Raw genomic sequence first — 18,641 nt, forward strand, 5'->3', positions numbered from 1 at the left:
GAAGGATATTCTTGCTATTGAGGGCGTGCAGCGTAGGTTTACTAGGTTAATTCCCGGGATGGCGGGACTGTCGTATGTTGAAAGACTGGAGCGACTAGGCTTGTATACACTGGAATTTAGAAGGATGAGAGGGGATCTTATCGAAACGTATAAGATTATTAAGGGGTTGGACACGTTAGAGGCAGGAAACATGTTCCCAATGATGGGGGAGTCCAGAACCAGGGGCCACACAGTTTAAGAATAAGGGGTAGGCCATTTAGAACGGAGATGAGGAAAAACTTTTTCAGTCAGAGAGTTGTTAATCTGTGGAACTCTCTGCCTCAGAAGGCAGTGGAGGCCAATTCTCTGAATGCATTCAAGAGAGAGCTAGATAGAGCTCTTAAGGATAGCAGAGTCAGGGGGTATGGGGAGAAGGCAGGAACGGGGTACTGATTGAGAATGATCAGCCATGATCACATTGAATGGCGGTGCTGGCTCGAAGGGCCGAATGGCCTCCTCCTGCACCTATTGTCTATTGTAAACCCCCCGAAGGTAGACATCAAATCGCTGGAGTAACTGGAGCGGGACGGGCAGCATCTCCGGAGGGAAGGAATGGGTTCACTGGAGATTAGAAGGATGAGAGGGGATCTAATAGAGACGTGTAAAATTATAAAAAGGACTGGACAGGTCAGGCAGCATCTAGGAGAGAGAGAATGGCTGATGTCTCGGTTCGAGACCCTTCTTCACACCTGGTGTTCTTAGACTAATTATCCAACTAGTCTTAGACTATTCTTAGACTAGTTATCCATGGCAAATGATTTTCGTTCAATTCATTTTGAATGACAATAAAGGCATATTATTATTAACTCGTCTTCAGACTGGTACCTTCGATTTGTACCAGCATCTGCAGTTATTTTCCCTAAAAAGGATCGGACAAGCTAGATGCAGGGAAAATGTTCCCAATGTTGGGGGAATCCAGAACCAGGGGCCACACAGTCTAAGAAATAAAGGGGAGGCCGTTTTAAAACTGAGGTGAGAAGATAACTTTTTTCAACCAGAGGGTTGTGAATTTGTGGAATTCTCTCCACAGAGGGCAGTGGAGGCCGATTCACTGGATGGAGTTAAGAGAGAGTTAGATAGAGCTCTAGGGGCTAGCGGAATCAAGGGATATGGGGAGAAGGCAGGCACGGGTTACTGATTGTGGATGATCAGCCGTGATCATATTGAATGGCGGTGCTGGCTCGAAGGGCCGAATGGCCTCCTCCTGCACCTATTTTCTACGTTTTTATGTTTCTATGGGTGACGTTTCAGGTCGAGATACTTCTGACTCCATCTTTTTGTGTCAATCTTCGGTTTAAACCAGTATCTGCAGTTCCTTCCTACACCATGCTCCACATTTTGACTGCTGTAGTAACTGTGGCGCAGCGGTAGAGTTGCTGCCTCACGGCGTCAGAGACCCGGGTTCGATCCCAACTACGGGTGCTGTCTGTACGGAGTTTGCACGTTCTCCCCGTGACCTGTGTGGGTTTTCTCCGAGATCTTCGGTTTCCTCCCACACTCCAAAGACGTGCAGGTTTGTAGGTTAATTGACTTGGTGTAAAATGTAAATTGTCCCTAGTGTGTGTAGGATAGTGTTAGTGCGCGGGGATCGCTGGTCGGCGCGGACTTGATGGGCCGAAGGGCCTGTTTCCGCAAAGTGTCTCTAAACTAAACTAAACGAAACTCGGCGGGTCAGGCAGCATCTGTGGAGAACATGGATAGGTGACGTTTCACAGAGTGCTGGAGTAACTCAGCGGGTCAGGCAGCATCTGTGGAGAACATGGATAGGTGACGTTTCGGGTCGAGACCCTTCTTCAGAGTTACCTGCATCTGCAGTTCCTTCCCAGAGAAGTTCAGTTCAGTTCAGTTTATTGTCCCGCGTACTGAGGTACAGTGAAAAGCTTTCTGTTGCGTGCTAACCAGTCAGCAGAAAGACAACACATGATTGGAATCTTCCAGTCACAGAATCACACAGCGTAGAAACAGGCCCTTCGGCCCAACCTTGTCCATGCTGACCAACATGCTCCATCTACACGAGACACAAATACTGGAGTAACTCAGCGGGTCAGGCAGCATCTCTGGAATGAAGGAACGGGTGCCGTTTCGGGTCGAGACCCTTCCTCAGACTCTTCAGGATCTCTACCGGAAACGTCACCCATTCCTTCTCTCCAGAGATGCTGCCTGTCCCGCTGAGTTACTCCAGTATTTTGTGTCTATCTGCATCTGCAGTTCCTTGGTAGACACATAATGCTGGAGTAACTCAGCGGGTCAGGCAGCATCTCGGGAGAGAAGGAATGGGTGACCCTTTTTCACATCCCATCTACACTAGTCCCACCTGCCTGCGTTTGGCCCAAATATCCCTCTAAACCTGTCCTATCCACGTACCTGTCTAAATGTTTCTTAAACATTGTGATTCTTAAGTTTTATGATAGTACCTTCTTGATTATCCTAACTGGGCCTCTGATAGTGTTGGACACTTTGATTAACTGGGGATTGGACTAATGTTTTGACTGGGCTTGTATTCATTGGAATTTGGAAAGATGAGACGGGGTTTTATAGAAACATACCAAATTCTTAAAGGGTTGGACAGGCTAGCTGCAGGAAAAATATTCCCGATGTTGGGGGGAGTCAAGAACCAGGGGGCCACACAGTTTAAGAATAAGGGGTAGGCCATTTAGGACTGAGATGAGGAAAAACCTTTTTCACCCAGAGAGTTGTGAATCTGTGGAATTCTCTGCCACAGAAGGCAGTGGAGGCCGATTCACTGGATATTTTCAAGAGAGAGTTAGGTTTAGCTATGAGGGCTAACGGAATCAAGGGATATGGGGGAAAAAGCAGGAACGGGGTACTGATTGTGCATGATCAGCCATGATCACATTGAATGGCGGTGCTGGCTCGAAGGGCCGAATGGCCTCCTCCTGCACCTATTTTCTATGTTTCTGTGGACAGCGATAATCTCATCAGTCCGTATGCAAAAGATGAATTTCACTGCAGCTTGGCACACGTGATCATAAAAGGACTGATGCAGTTTCGTTCCAAACAAAACAGGTTAGCTAATCCAGTCTTTAAAACTTACACTTAAATATTCCAGGCAACATTGTGAAATTTCCACCACACCTTCTCTGTGCGGCCCAGTTTAAAGCTCTCGTCAGGCATTCAGGGTTAGTTCTGAGTCCTTGCCGAGAGATGTTTAATAAAAATGTCCCTCGCAATTACGTAGCACCTACACGATTTTGGAAAATCACGTTATAATTCAGAAAACCTATGTGGTCTTTTTCCACTTCACAGCTAGGCAGAAGTACGACAGGGTGACGCAGTTAGCTTTTGCCCTGAGAGCTGATGTTGAACAGGTCTCTTTCGGCTTTGGGCTTTAGAAATACAGCACGGAAACAGGCCCTTCGGCCCTACGAGTCCACGCCAACCAGCGATCACCCCACACACACTGTGTCGGCCGCCATCAGTCAGAGTATTGAGCGTAGACGTTGGCAGGTCATGTCGCAGTTGTGTAAGACGTCGGGTGAGACCGCCTTCGGAATATCGTGTTCATTTCTGGGCACCGTGTTATAGGAAAGATGTTGTCAAGCTTGAAAGGGTTTACCTGGATGTTGCCAGGACTAGAAGGACCAGATTTGACTGGAAGGAGGCCCCTAGCAGGGAAGACGGTGGAACAGCAATGGCGGGTATTCCTGGGAATAATGCACAAGTTGCAGGATCAATTCATCCCAAAGAGGAGGAAAGATTCCAAGGGGAGTAAGAGGCACCCGTGGCTGACAAGGGAAGTCAAGGACAGCATAAAAATAAACGAGAAGAAGTACAACAAAGCAGAGAAGAGTGGGAAGCCAGAGGATTGGGACTCTTTTAAAGAGCAACAGAAGTTAACTAAAAAGGCAATACGGGGAGAAAAGATGAGGTACGAGGGTAAACTAGCCAATAATATAAAGGAGGATAGTAAAAGCTTTTTTAGGTACGTGAAGAGAAAAAAATAGTCAAGGCAAATGTGGATCCCTTGAAGACAGAAGCAGGGGAATTTATTATGGGGAACAAGGAAATGGCAGACAAGTTGAACCGGTACTTTGGATCTGTCTTCACTAAGGAAGATACAAGCAATCTCCCAGATGTTCTAGGGGCCGGAGAACCTAGGGTGATGGAGGAACTGAAGGAAATCCACAGTTAGGCAGGAAATGGTTTTGGGTAGACTGATGGGACTGAAAGCTGATAAATCCCCAGGGCCTGATGGTCTGCATCCCAGAGTACTTAAGGAGGTGGCTCGAGAATTTGTTGGCGCATTGGTGATCATTTTCCAATGTTCGATAGATTCAGGATCAGTTCCTGTGGATTGGAGGGTAGCTAATGTTGTCCCACTTTTTAAGAAAGGAGGGAGAGAGAAAACGGGTAATTATAGACCAGCTAGTCTGACATCAGTGGTGGGGAAGATGCTGGAGTCAATTATAAAAGACGAAATTGCGGAGCATTTGGATAGCAGTAACAGGATCATTCCGAGTCAGCATGGATTTAGGAAGGGGAAATCATGCTTGACAAATCTACTGGAATTTTTTGAGGATGTAACTAGGAAAATTGACAAGGGAGAGTCAGTGGATGTGGTGTACCTCGACTTTCAGAAAGCCTTCGACAAGGTCCCACATAGGAGATTAATGGGCAAAATTAGGGCACATGGTATTGGGGGTAGGGTACTGACATGGATAGAAAATTGGTTGACAGACAGAAAGCAAAGAGTGGGGATAAATGGGTCCCTTTCGGAATGGCAGGCAGTGACCAGTGGGGTACCGCAAGGTTCGGTGCTGGGACCCCAGCTATTTACGATATACATTAATGACTTAGACGAAGGGATTAAAAGTACCATTAGCAAATTTACAGATGATACTAAGTTGGGGGGTAGTGTGAATTGTGAGGAAGATGCAATAAGGCTGCAGGGTGACTTGGACAGGTTGTGTGAGTGGGCGGATACATGGCAGATGCAGTTTAATGTAGATAAGTGTGAGGTTATTCACTTTGGAAGCAAGAATAGAAAGGCAGATTATTATCTGAATGGTGTCAAGTTAGGAGGAGGGGGAGTTCAACGAGATCTGGGTGTCCTAGTGCATCAGTCAATGAAAGGAAGCATGCAGGTACAGCAGGCAGTGAAGAAAGCCAATGGAATGTTGGCCTTCGTAACAAGAGGAGTTGAGTATAGGAGCAAAGAGGTCCTTCTACAGTTGTACCGGGCCCTGGTGAGACCGCACCTGGAGTACTGTGTGCAGTTTTGGTCTCCAAATTTGAGGAAGGATATTCTTGCTATGGAGGGCGTGCAGCGTAGGTTCACTAGGTTAATTCCCGGAATGGCGGGACTGTCGTATGTTGAAAGGCTGGAGCGATTGGGCTTGTATACACTGGAATTTAGAAGGATGAGGGGGGATCTTATTGAAACATATAAGATAATTAGGGGATTGGACACATTAGAGGCAGATAACATGTTCCCAATGTTGGGGGAGTCCAGAACAAGGGGCCACAGTTTAAGAATAAGGGGTAGGCCATTTAGAACGGAGATGAGGAAGAACTTTTTCAGTCAGAGGGTGGTGAAGGTGTGGAATTCTCTGCCTCAGAAGGCAGTGGAGGCCAGTTCGTTGGATGCTTTCAAGAGAGAGCTGGATAGAGCTCTTAAGGATAGCGGAGTTAGGGGGTATGGGGAGAAGGCAGGAACGGGGGTACTGATTGAGAGTGATCAGCCATGATCGCATTGAATGGCGGTGCTGGCTCGAAGGGCTGAATGGCCTACTCCTGCACCTATTGTCTATTGACAGGCAGGCAGCGTCTCTGGAGAGAAGGCATGGGTGACGTTTCGGGTCGAGGCCCTTCTTCAGACGAGGAGTCAGGGGTGGGGGAGATACAGAGATATGGGTGTGTAAGGTGTGAGAATGAGACATCAAAGGGGGTGGAGGTCAAGGAAAATGTAGAACGGATCATTGTTAGCTAGGATAAGATAAGAAAATAACTGCAGATGCTGGTACAAATCGAAGGTATTTATTCACAAAATGCTGGAGTAACTCAGCGGGACAGGCAGCATCTCAGGAGAGAAGGAATGGGCGATGTTTCGTGTCCCGCCCCCCTGACATCAGTCTGAAGAAGGGTCTCGACCCGAAACGTCGCCCATTCCCTCTCTACTGAGATGCTGCCTGACCTGCTGATCATTCCGAGTCAGCATGGATTTACGAAGGGGAAATCATGCTTGATTAATCTTCTGGAATTTTTTGAGGATGTAACTAGGAAAATTGACAGGAGAGAGTCAGTGGATGTGGTGTACCTCGACTTTCAGAAAGCCTTCGACAAGGTCCCACATAGGAGATTAGTGGGCAAAATTAGAGCACATGGTATTGGGGGTAGGGTACTGACATGGATAGAACATTGGTTGACAGACAGAAAGCAAAGAGTGGGGATAAATGGGTCCCTTTCAGAAAGGCAGGCAGTGACTAGTGGGGTACCGCAAGGCTCGGTGCTGGGACCACAGCTATTTACAATATACATTAATGACTTGGATGAAGGGATTAAAAGTACCATTAGCAAATTTGCAGATGATACAAAGCTGGGTGGTAGCGTGAACTGTGACGAAGATGCTATGAGGTTGCAGGGTGACTTGGACAGGTTGTGTGAGTGGGCGGATGCATGGCAGATGCAGTTTAATGTGGATAAGTGTGAGGTTATCCACTTTGGTGGTAAGAATAGGAAGGCAGATTATTATCTGAATGGTGTCAAGTTTGGAAAAGGGGAAGTACAACGTGATCTGGGTGTCCCAGTGCATCAGTCACTGAAAGGAAGCATGCAGGTACAGCAGGCAGTGAAGAAAGCCAATGGAATGTTGGCCTTCATAACAAGAGGAGTTGAGTATAGGAGCAAAGAGGTCCTTCTGCAGTTGTACGGGGCCCTAGTGAGACCGCACCTGGAGTACTGTGTGCAGTTTTGGTCTCCAAATTTGAGGAAGGATATTCTTGCTATTGAGGGTGTGCAACCCCCCTCTCTCCCCACTCTCTCTCCTCCCTCTCTCCCCCTCTCTCCCCTCACTCACTCTCCCCTGTCTCTCTCTCCCCCTCCCCCTCTCTCCCCTCACTCACTCTCCCCTGTCTCTCTCCCCCCCTACTCTCTCCCAACTCTCTCTCCCCCAACTCTCTCTCCCCCATCTCTCTCCCCTCTCTCCCTCTGTCTCCTCTCCCCTCTCTCCCTGCCGTACCGTCCTCTCTCTATCTCTCTCCCCCTCTCTGCCCCTCTCTGCCCTTCTCTCCCCCCTCTCGCTCCCCTCTCTCCCACTCTCCCCACTCTTTCTCCCCTCTCTCTCTCCCCCCCTCCCACTCTGTCTCCTCTCCTCCCTCTCTATCTGCCTCCCCACCTGCTAACACACCTCTCTCGCCCTCTTTCCCCTCTGCTGCCTCTCTCCCCCCTCTCGCTCCCATCCACTCTCTCTCCCCACTCTCTCTCCCCCCTCTCTCTCTCCCCCCTCTCCCTCTCTATCTGCCTCACCCCTCTCAGCACCCCTCTCTCCCCCTCTCTGCCCTTCTCTCCTGCCTCTCTCCCCACTCTCTCTCTCCCCTCTCCCCCCTCCTCCCTCTCTATCTGCCTCCCCCTCCCGCTCGCGCCTCGATGTGTTCTGGCACCGTAATGTAAGCTGTGCGCTGGGGATTACCAGTAGCCGACGGCCGGCTAAATCACAAGTGAAGCTACGCTTTAAATTCTTTGCAACAGCTCACTAGATGAATTGTGTGGGTTTGAGAACACATAAACTCTGGCAGTTCAGTTGTAAAGCTTTTATGAGGTACCCGTGTGATATCAGCAATGTACCAACCTCTGGTCTCCACACCGACCGTCTACCTTTGGTATTTGCCAAGTTTCGATCGCCTGGCTTGGGGTCGGAGAGGAATTTCGCGGATTTTTTTCCCAAGTTGGCCTGGGTTTTTATCCGTTTTTTCGCCTCTCCCAGGAGATCACACGGTTCTTTTGGGTGGGAAGAAGGGCGATAGTGGGAAGAGGGTTGGGGTGGGATCAGCCATGATCGTATTGAATGACGGAGCGGGCTCGAGGGGCCGGTTGGCCTACTCCTGCTCCTATTTTCATGTGTTCTTGTGTTCTATCGTTGGAGGGGGCTTGGCTATCGCATCAAGCGCTGCACGATTCCAAGAGGAAATTCAACGTCTCTGTCCTAGATTCCTTTCAATAGACAATAGACAATAGGTGCAGGAGGAGGCCACTCGGCCCTTCGAGCCAGCACCGCCATTCAATGTGATCATGGCTGATCATTCTCAATCAGTACCCCGTTCCTGCCTTCTCCCCATACCCCCTGACTCCGCTATCCTTAAGAGCTCTATCTAGCTCTCTCTTGAATGCATTCAGAGAATTGGCCTCCACTGCCTTCTGAGGCAGAGAATTCCACAGATTCACAACTCTCTGACTGAAAAAGCTTTTCCTCATCTCAGTTCTAAATGGCCTACCCCTTATTCTTAAACTGTGGCCCCTTGTTCTGGACTCCCCCAACATTGGGAACATGTTTCCTGCCTCTAACGTGTCCAACCCCTTAATAATCTTATACGTTTCGATAAGATCTCCTCTCATCCTTCTAAATTCCAGTGTATACAAGCCTAGTCGCTCCTGTCTTTCAACATATGACAGTCCCGCCATTCCGGGAATTAACCTAGTAAACCTACGCTGCACGCCCTCAATAGCAACAATATCCTTCCTCAAATTTGGAGACCAAAACTGCACACAGTACTCCAGGTGCGGTCTCACTAGGGCCCTGTACAACTGCAGAAGGACCTCTTTGCTCCTATACTCAACTCCTCTTGTTATGAAGGCCAACATTCCATTGGCTTTCTTCACTGCCTGCTGTATCTGCATGCTTCCTTTCAGTAACTGATGCACTAGGACACCCAGATCTCGTTGTACGTCCCCTTTTCCTAACTTGACACCGTTCAGATAATACTCTGCCTTCCTATTCTTACCACCAAAGTAGAGCGGAAACATAGTCCCTTTGGCCCACCGAGTCCGCGTCGACCAGCGATCGATCACCCCGGTACACTATCCTACACACACACGCTGGGGACGATTTACTTTGGAGTCCTACGACCTTTAATGCAATTCATCGGCAGATTACACTCGCAACACAAGTGCTCCCTGGGGCTACGATTGGGCAGAGAGAGCAGCAATAATCAAAAGGAAGATTAGAGTAGACGGCGGGTTTGTGAGCTCCAAGCCCTGATATTAGGAACTTGTTGCCCGGGGTGATCGTGTAATGAAAAAACTGATTGGGAGTGCAGTGCGGTTTTGGCTGAGGCAAATTGGATCGAGGAAGAACAGGGCATTTAATTAGAGTTCATTTCTCTGGGTGACCTGATAGTCCAGCTGTTTTGAATTTAAAGAAAGGATGCAGTGTGGAAAACACAAGGCCGAACTCTCCTTTGAAGAATATTAAATGCTTCCAGCAGGATCGGAGGCTTTCTCCGGATAACCTCCATAGTTTTCCTGTGATTCCCCCCCCCTCTTTCAGTTGATCCTATACTGGATAACTTGAAGACAGACACAAAAATGCTGGAGTAACTCAGCGGGACAGGCAGCATCTCTGGAGAGAAGGGAATGGGTGACGTTTCGGGTCGAGATCCTTCTTCAGACTCGACCCCAAACATCACCCGTTCCTTCTCTCCAGAGATGCTGCCTGTCCCCACTGAGTTACTCCAGCAGTTTGTGAGTCTATCTTCGGTTTAAACCAGCATCTGCACACACTGGAAACAGGCCCGTCGGCCCACCGAGTCCGTGCCGACCAGCGATCCCCCCGCACACTAGCCCTATCCTACACACACGCACTAGGGACAATTTACAATCCAATTAACCTACAAACCCGCACGTCTTTGGAGTGTGGGAGGAAACCGGAGCACCCGGAGAAAACCCACGCAGGTCACGGGGAGAACGTGCAAACTCCGTACGGACAGCGCCCGTGGTCGGGATGGAACCCGGGACTGGCGCTGTGAGGCAGCAACTCTACCGCTGCGCCACCGTGACCACCCTATTGTGCATTAGTTTATTGTCACGTGTACCGAGGTACAGTAAAAAGCTCTTGTTGCACGCTGACCAGTCAGCGGAAAGGCAAAACACGATCAATAACGTTTAGTGCAAGATTAAGCAGAGCAGTGAAGTCCGATCGAAGATAGTCCGAGGGTCTCTAATGAGGCCGGTAGTTGCTCAGGACTGCCCTCTGGTTGTTGGCTGGATGGTTCAGTTGCCTGGGAGTTAGACTGAGAGACGATAAAAGTGCTGGAGGAACTCAGTGGTCCAGGCAACATCTGAGTACAGAAGCTGAGGGGTCACGTTGCAGTTGTGCAAGACGTTGTTGAGGCCGCGTTTAGAGTATTGTGCTCAGTTCTGGGCACCGTGTTATTAGGAGAGATGTCGTGAAGCTGGAAAGGGCGCGGAGAAGATTGACGAGGATGTTGCCAGGGCTGGAGGGGCCTGAGCTACAGGGAGAGGTTGTGCAGGCTGGGTCTCTGTTCCTTGGAGCGCAGGAGGATGAGTCTGTCAACGGTCACAAAACACAACGAGATACATGAAACATGAAACTAAAGTGACGAGTGGAAAGGATTGGGGGATGTGCAGAGATTGGGGAGGGGGAAGGTGGGGGGGGGCGGGGGTCAGTCTCAGTCTACCCCACGACAGAGGGGGGGGGGAGATGTCCAGCTTGATAGCCACAGGGAAGAAGGATCTCCTGTGGTGTTCTGTGCTGCATCTTGGTGGGACCAGTCTGTTGCTGAAGGTGCTCCTCAGGTTGACCAGTGTGTCATGGAGGGGGTGAGCTGTATTGTCCAGGATGCTCCGCAGTTTGAGGAGCATCCTCCCCTCCAAGACCCCCCTCCCCTCCAAGACCCACCTCCTCTCCAAGACCCCCCTCCCCTCCAAGACCCCCCTCCCCTCCAAGACCCCCCCTCCCCTCCCCTCCAAGACCCATCTCCCCTCCAAGACCCCTCTCCCCTCCAAGACCCCCCTCCCCTCCAAGACCCCCCTCCCCTCCAAGACCACCCTCCCCCGTGAAAATCCAACTCCGCCAAATCCCCAATCCAACTCGTTGGGAGTGTGTGACGGGCCAGTGTAGAGGGAGCGTGCAGCCCCGCGTGCAGCCCCGCGTGCAGCCCCTGCTCTAGGGTTGCCAACTGTCCCGTATTAGCCGGGACATCCCATATTTTGGGCTAAATTGGTTTGTCCCATACTTGACCGCCTTTGTCCCGTATTAGGCCAGACACTGTAGGCCTGGACACTGTAGGCCTGGACACTGTAGGCCTGGACAGTGTAGTCCCGGACATTGCAGGCCCGGACACTGTAGGCCCGGACACTGTGGGCCCGGACGCTGTAGGCCCGGACGCTGTAGGCCCGGACACTGTAGGCCCGGGGGTCGCTGTAGGCCCGGAGAGTGTAGGCCAGACACTAGGCCCGGGGGCCGCTGTAGGACAGTGCAGGCCCAGACACTGTAGGCCCGGGGGCCGGTGTAGGCCCGGAGAGTGTAGGCCAGACACTAGGCCCGGGGGCCGCTGTAGGACAGTGTAGGCCCAGACACTGTAGGCCCGGGGGCCGCTGTAGGACACTGTAGGCCCGGACAGTGTAGGCTAACAGAGTGTGTTCGGGGAGCGGGGCCGAGTGTGTTCACCAAATGGAGGTTGCGTAGCAACCCGCCTCCCGGCCCGGGCGGCCGCCATTGGTGGAGCGGGAGCACGTGGCCGCTGGCTGGGTGAGGTCACGTGGGGGCGCGGGATGGCCCTTATTTGGCAGTGGGATAGTTGGCAACCCCTAGCTGGGAGCGTGTGGCTGGCCGGTGCGGAGGGGGCTGGAAATTACTGCCAGGAATGCGCGGGACCGTACGGCAGGCTTTGCGCCACCGAACGTAAACGTCGTGTGTTTGTGTGCGTTTTGTTTTGGCGATTCCAGAGCTGCCGCCGCCGCCCATCCCGCCTCCGGCCATCAAGTTGCCCGGCTTCCAGGCCGCGGCCCCGCTGGACGTCTGGCCGCCCGTGGTGCCCAGGCCCCACGCCGATCGCAAGGCCGGCGCCCACCGGGGGAGGGAGGGCACGGAGCCCCAGCACCCACTGGCAGACGGCCGAGACCACCCGGAGCCCTGGCACGGCCAGATCCACGGGGCCAGGCAGCGTCTGAACAAGGGCGGCAAGCGGGAGAGCGCCCAGACCAAGGGGCGGCACGTGCAAGGTGAGGCTACCCGTCAGTAACAGTGGAGCAGGGAGGGGGGCGAGAGGAGGGGGGGGGAGGAGGGCGAGAGGAAGGGGGGGGAGGGGGCGAGAGGAGGGGGGGAGGGGGCGAGAGGAGGGGGGGGGAGGGGGCGAGAGGAGGGGGGGAGGGGGCGAGGGGGAGGGGGCGAGGGGGAGGGGGGCAAGAGGAGGGGGGGAGGGGGCGAGAGGAGGGGGGAGGGGGCGAGAGGAGGAGTGGGATGGGGGCGAGAGGAGGGGGAGGGGGCGAGAGGAGGGGGGGCGAGAGGAGGGGGGGGCGAGAGGAGGGGGGGGCGAGAGGAGGGGGGGGCGAGAGGAGGGGGGGCGAGAGGAGGGGGGGATGGGGCGAGAGGAGGGGGGGGCGAGAGGAGGGGGGGGGAGGGGAGGTAGCGAGTTTAGAAATCACCTAGAACTACAGAATTCAACGACCACACTGAAGATTTATTCACAAAATGCTAGAGTAACTCAGCAGGTCGGGCAGCATCTCAGGAGAGAAGGATTGGGTGACGTTTCGGGTCGAGACCCTTCTTCAGACTGAGGGTCTCAATAGACAATAGGTGCAGGAGGAGGCCATTCGGCTCTTCGAGCCAGCACCGCCATTCAATGTGATCATGGCTGATCATTTTCAATCAGTACCCCGTTCCTGCCTTCTCCCCATACCCCCTGACTCCACTATCCTTAAGAGCTCTATCTAGCTCTCTCATGAATGCATTCAGAGAATTGGCCTCCACTGCCTTCTGAGGCAGAGAATTCCACAGATTCACAACTCTGACTGAAAAAGCTTTTCCTCATCTCAGTTCTAAATGGCCTACCCCTTATTCTTAAACTGTGGCCCCTGGTTCTGGACTCCCCCAACATTGGGAACATGTTTCCTGCCTCTAATGTGTCCAACCCCTTAATAATCTTATACGTTTCGATAAGATCTCCTCTCATCCTTCTAAATTCCAGTGTATACAAGCCTAGTCGCTCCAGTCTTTCAACATATGACAGTCCCGCCATTCCGGGAATTAACCTAGTAAACCTACGCTGCACGCCCTCAATAGCAAGAATATCCTTCCTCAAATTTGGAGACCAAAACTGCACACAGTACTCCAGGTGAGGTCTCGTCACCCATTCCTTCTCTCCTGAGATGCTGTCTGACCTGCTGAGTTACTCCAGCATTTTGTGAATAAATACCTTCTATTTGTACCAGCATCTGCAGTTATTTTGTTATACTGAAGATTTAGTTTAGTTTAGAGATACAGCGCGGAAACAGGCCCTTCGGCCCACCGGGTCCGCGCCGACCAGCGATCCCCGCACACTAACACTATCCCACACCCACTAGGGACAATTTTTACATTTACACCCAGCCAATTAACCCACAAAACCTGCACGTCTTTGTAGTGTGGGAGGAAACCGAAGATCTCGGAGAAAACCCACACGGGTCACGGGGGGAGAACGTACAAAATCCGTACAGACGGTGCCCGTAGTCGGGATCGAGAGTGTGTACGAGAGAAACGTGTGCAAAAGAAATTGAGAATGAGTGTGCGAGATAGTGTGTGTGGCGGAGAATGGGTGCAAGCGAGTGTGCGATAGAGAGTGTGTGCGAGACTGCGCGTGCGAGACTGTGTGTGAGTGTGTGCGAGACTGCGTGTGCAAGACTGTGTGTGAGTGTGTGCGAGACTGTGTGTGATTGCGTGTGAGACTGCGCGTGCGAGACTGTGTGTGTGCGCGGTCTACCGCTGCGCCACCGTGACCGCCCGAACAGTGGAGCAAAGGTGGGAACGGTAAGGAGAGGGGAGGGCAGTAATGTTAGAAATCACCTAAAATTAGAGAATTCAACGTTCGTACTCAAGATAGAGCGTCGCGGTGGCGCAGCGGTAGAGTTGCCACCTCACAGCGAATGCAGCGCCGGAGACCCGGGTTCCATCCCGACTACGGGCACTGTCTGTGCGGAGTTTGTACGTTCTCCCCGTGACCTGCGTGGGTTTTCTCCGAGATCTTCGGTTTCCTCCCACACTCCAAAGACGTGCAGGTTTGTAGGTTAATTGGCTTGGTATAAATGTAAAAATTGTCCCTAGTGTGTGTGTGTAGGATAGTGTTAGTGTGCGGGGATCGCCGGTCGGCACGGACCCGGTGGGCCGAAGGGCCTGTTTCCGTGCTGTATCTCTAAACCAGGGGTTCCCAATCATTTTTACCCCTTTGCAACTTTTCAAAAGTAAATTTACCCCCAACCCCGTTTTGTTCAGTAATTTGAGTTTGACACGTCTACCGTGACGGACCAAGGGGAAATTGTAAAATACTGCTTTTAACGTTATTATTTTAAGTTCAAATAACAATAATAATAGACAATAGACAATAGGTGCAGGAGGAGGCCATTCGGCCCTTCGAGCCAGCACCGCCATTCAATGCGATCATGGCTGATCACTCTCAATCAGTACCCCGTTCCTGCCTTCTCCCCATACCCCCTGACTCCGCTATCCTTAAGAGCTCTATCTAGCTCTCTCTTGAATGCATTCAGAGAATTGGCCTCCACTGCCTTCTGAGGCAGAGAATTCCACAGATTCACAACTCTCTGACTGAAAAGGTTTTTTTCTCATCTCCGTTCTAAATGGCCTACCCCTTATTCTTAAACTGTGGCCCCTTGTCCTGGACTCCTCCAACGTTGGGAACATGTTTCCTGCCTCTAGCGTGTCCAACCCCTTAATAATCTTATAGCTCATAACAATGTTATCTCACTTATTTACGAACAACTAACGGTGAACAGGTACAGGGAGAGCTGAACCAAACGCCATCAGTCAATAGGTACAACTCCAGAATCAACAGATTTACCCCCTGTGTAGGCAAAGATTACCCCCTGAGGGGTAAATTTACCCCAGGTTGGGAACCTTTGCTCTAAACTAATAGACTACTCCCTCTTCGTAAGGTCAGAAGTAATAGGAGTAGAATTAGGCCATTCGGCCCATCAGGTCTACTCCACCGTTCAATCTACCTCTCCCTCCTGCCCCCATTCCCCTGCCTTCTCCCCCTAACTCCCTGGGGGGTACATTTACCCCAGGTTGGGAACCCTTGCTCTAAGCTAATAGACATCTCCCTATCATAAGGTCAGAAGTAATAGCAGCAGAATTAGGCCATTCGGCCCATCAGGTCTACTCTGCCATCTACTCTACCTGTCCATCCTATCCCCCATTCCCCTGCCATCTCCCCTCCCGCCCCCGTACTGACGCAGGATGTGTTGTTGCAGGTGTGGTGGATGTCCTTCCCTACAGCCGCCCGACGTTCCCCTCCGCCCAGAGCCCGCGGGACCCCAGCTCCTCCAGCTCCGTCTCGTCGCGGGGGTCGGGCGGGCGGCGCAGAGGGGACCCGGCGCCGCCGGCAAACGCCGCCGCGCCTCCCCGCAGGATGGCGTCCGACGCTGGCCCACCGGAGACGGGCGTGCACGAGTGCGACGAGGAGGAGTTTGAGGTGAGTCCCAGGGAACCACGTGGACTCGTGGTGGGACGTGGACTAGGGTCGGCAGCAGGTAGGTCAAGCTGGAGGACAGGCTTGAAGCCCAATTCCAACTTCTGAGACCCGAAACGTCACCCAAAATCCAAGACCCAAGACCCAAGACCCAAGACCCAAGACCCAAGACCCAAGACCCAAAATCCAAGACCCAAGACCCAAGACCCAAGATCCAAGACCCAAGACCCAAGACCCAAGACCCAAGATCCAAGACCCAAGACCCAAGACCCAAGACCCAAGACCCAAGACCCAAGACCCAAGATCCAAGACCCAAGATCCAAGACCCAAGACCCAAGATCCAAGACCCAAGACCAAAGACCCAAGATCCAATATTCAATTTAACTCTCCCTCCTAACCCCATTCTCCTGCCTTCTCCCCATAACCCCTGACACCCGCACTGATGAAGAATCTATCTATCTCTGCCTTAAATATATTGACTGACTTGGTCTCCACAGCCTTCTGTGGCAAAGAATTCCACAGATTCACCGCCCTCTGACTAAAGAAATATCTCCCCTTCTCCTTCCTAAAAGAACGTCCTTTAATTCTGAGGCTGTGCCCTCTGGTCCTAGACTCTCCCACCAGTGGGAACATCCTCTCCACATCCACTCTATCCGAGGCCTATCACTATTCTGAAAGTTTCAATGAGGTTCCCCCCTCATTCTTCTAAACTCCAGCGAGTACAGGCCCCAGTGCCAACAAACGCTTCTAACAACCGGGAAGAATATGTTATCCTGGGGAAAACCGTGAAGAAACAAATGTCCCTCGTGGTTTAAATTGTTGACCCCATTCTTCTCTTCTCTTCCCTTTGCTTTTTCCAGGAAATGGAAAGCTGATCTCAAGAGATTGACTCCAGATCACAGTTTGAAGAGGTCCATGCCAGTTTTTGTAAAGCTCCTTGCCCCCTGTGGAAGACGTTTGATGCCAGTATAACGCTTGGTGCAACGAGCAGATTGTATAAATTATAACCGTTTGCATCCATGTTAATTGGGCCACATATCAAGTTTAAGTTCAGTTTTTTTTCTTTTAAAGTTGACTTCTGAATCCTTTCCGGAGAAGAGCGGTCACGGTGGCGCGGCGGTAGAGTTGCCGCCTTACAGCGAACGCAGCGCCGGAGACCCGGGTTCCGATCCCGACCACGGGCGCTGTCTGTACGGAGTTTGTACGTTCTCCCCGTGACCCACCTGGGTTTTCTCCGGGATCTTCGGTTTGCTCCCACACTCCGAAGACGTGCAGGTTTGTAGGTTAATTGGCTTGGTGTAAGTGTAAATTGTCCCCAGTGTGTGTAGGATAGTGTTAGTGTGCGGGGATCGCTGGGCGGCACGGACCCGGTGGGCCGAAGGGCCTGTTTCCGCGCTGTATCACTAAACTAAACTACACTAAACTAAAGTGATTGGGATGAACGGCGATTTCAATTGTAACTTATGCCCAGGGTTGCCAACTGTCCCGTATTAGCCGGGACATCCCGTATTTTGGGCTATATTGGCTTGTCCCGTACGGGACCGCCCTTGTCCCGTATTAGGCCCGGGGGGGTGCTGTAGGCCCGCTCACTGTAGGCCCGGACATTGTGAGGCCGGACACTGTAGGCCCGGTCACTGTAGGCCCGGACACTGTAGGCCCAGGGGCCGCTGTAGGCTCGGACACTGTAGGCCCGGACATTGTGAGGCCGAACACTGTGAGGCCGGACACTGTAGGCCCGGACACTGTAGGCCCGGACACTGTAAGGCCAGACACTGTAGGCCCGGACACTGTAGGCCCGGACACTGTAAGGCCGGACACTGTAGGCCCAGGGGCCACTGTAGGCCCGGACACTGTAGGCCAGGACACTGTAGGCCCGGACACTGTACGGCCGGACACTGTAGGCCCGGACACTGTAGGCTAACGGAGTGTGTTCGGGGTGCGTGGCCGAGTGCGTTCGCCTAACGGTGGTTGCGTGGCAACCCGCCATTGGTGGAGCGGGAGCGCATGGCCGCTGGCTGGGCGTGGTCACGTGGGGCACGGGGCGGTGACGTCACCTTTTGTCCCTTATTTGGGAGTGAGGAAGTTGGCAACCCCCCTACTTATGCCTGAAGTTCATTCGCTGTCGACTTTTCTTGAAACGTTTTAAATTCCCTGAAGGTGGAAAACTAAGATAGGGTGATTCACGCTGTAAATACCTTGGGAGTTTTCTAACAAACCCTGTTAGTATTCCAACCACCCATCGGCCCTGTTGTACATAAGTAACAAGATCGAAAACATCGTCGTCCGTGGAGAGCAGTCTCTACAAAATGTTGAATTGCTTTTTAATAATATATAATAATTGTCTCTTTTTTTTTGTTAAATCGTCGTTGTGATGCACTGTTTTATTTTTTATTATTTCTTGGTTTCAAAAGCACAATCACTAAACTTTATAATTTGGAAAGAAGAATAAGTAGAAGGGGGGGGAAAAAAAGCATTTTTGAATGCTCGACGTCTCTCTGGGGAATTAAATGTGTGTGGGAGAGGGGGGAGGAGGAGGAGGAGGGGGTTAATCTTCCCTGGCCCATCTGAGATTGAGACGGTGGGTTTTTTAATGGGGGGGTGGGAGGGGAGGAAGGGTTGGGGAGATGGGGGTTATCTCAGGAGAAATCTCCACGCCTGTCCCTGTTTGCGAGAAGGATTTGCGGCAGGTTTACAAAAACGTCAAAGACTTTCCAATCGGCAAGGAACCCCTTACGGACATTTTAACGGTGTGATAAAAGTACCGCACCTTGTTACCCCCCCCCCCCCCCCCCCTCCCTTGCCGATAGTGTTCTCCGGAGCGCCCTGCGCCCGCGATGGAATGTGGGGCGAGGCGAGGTGAGAGAGATGCAGTGGATGGTTTCTCGTTGGAAGAAGCTTCGACCAACCGAGGATCCTTTCTCGTGAAGAAAACCTTGTGTCCGAACG

The 18,641-nt window shown here is 51.9% G+C and overlaps 1 protein-coding gene across 1 annotated transcript in view; it reads left to right on the top strand.

The window, feature by feature from the left end:
• The window catches only part of LOC144598467 (roundabout homolog 1-like), a 61,787-nt gene extending 43,577 nt beyond the window's left edge, over positions 1-18,210 (top strand). The window contains 3 exon segments of the mRNA XM_078408610.1: positions 11,962-12,237; positions 15,478-15,698; positions 16,556-18,210. Coding sequence (XP_078264736.1) covers positions 11,962-12,237; positions 15,478-15,698; positions 16,556-16,570 — 512 coding nt within the window. The 3' untranslated portion in view covers positions 16,571-18,210.
• Positions 18,211-18,641: the final 431 nt, after the last annotated feature.

The sequence above is a fragment of the Rhinoraja longicauda genome, chromosome 12 (genome assembly GCF_053455715.1).
Source record: "Rhinoraja longicauda isolate Sanriku21f chromosome 12, sRhiLon1.1, whole genome shotgun sequence".
NCBI lineage: Eukaryota > Metazoa > Chordata > Chondrichthyes > Rajiformes > Arhynchobatidae > Rhinoraja > Rhinoraja longicauda.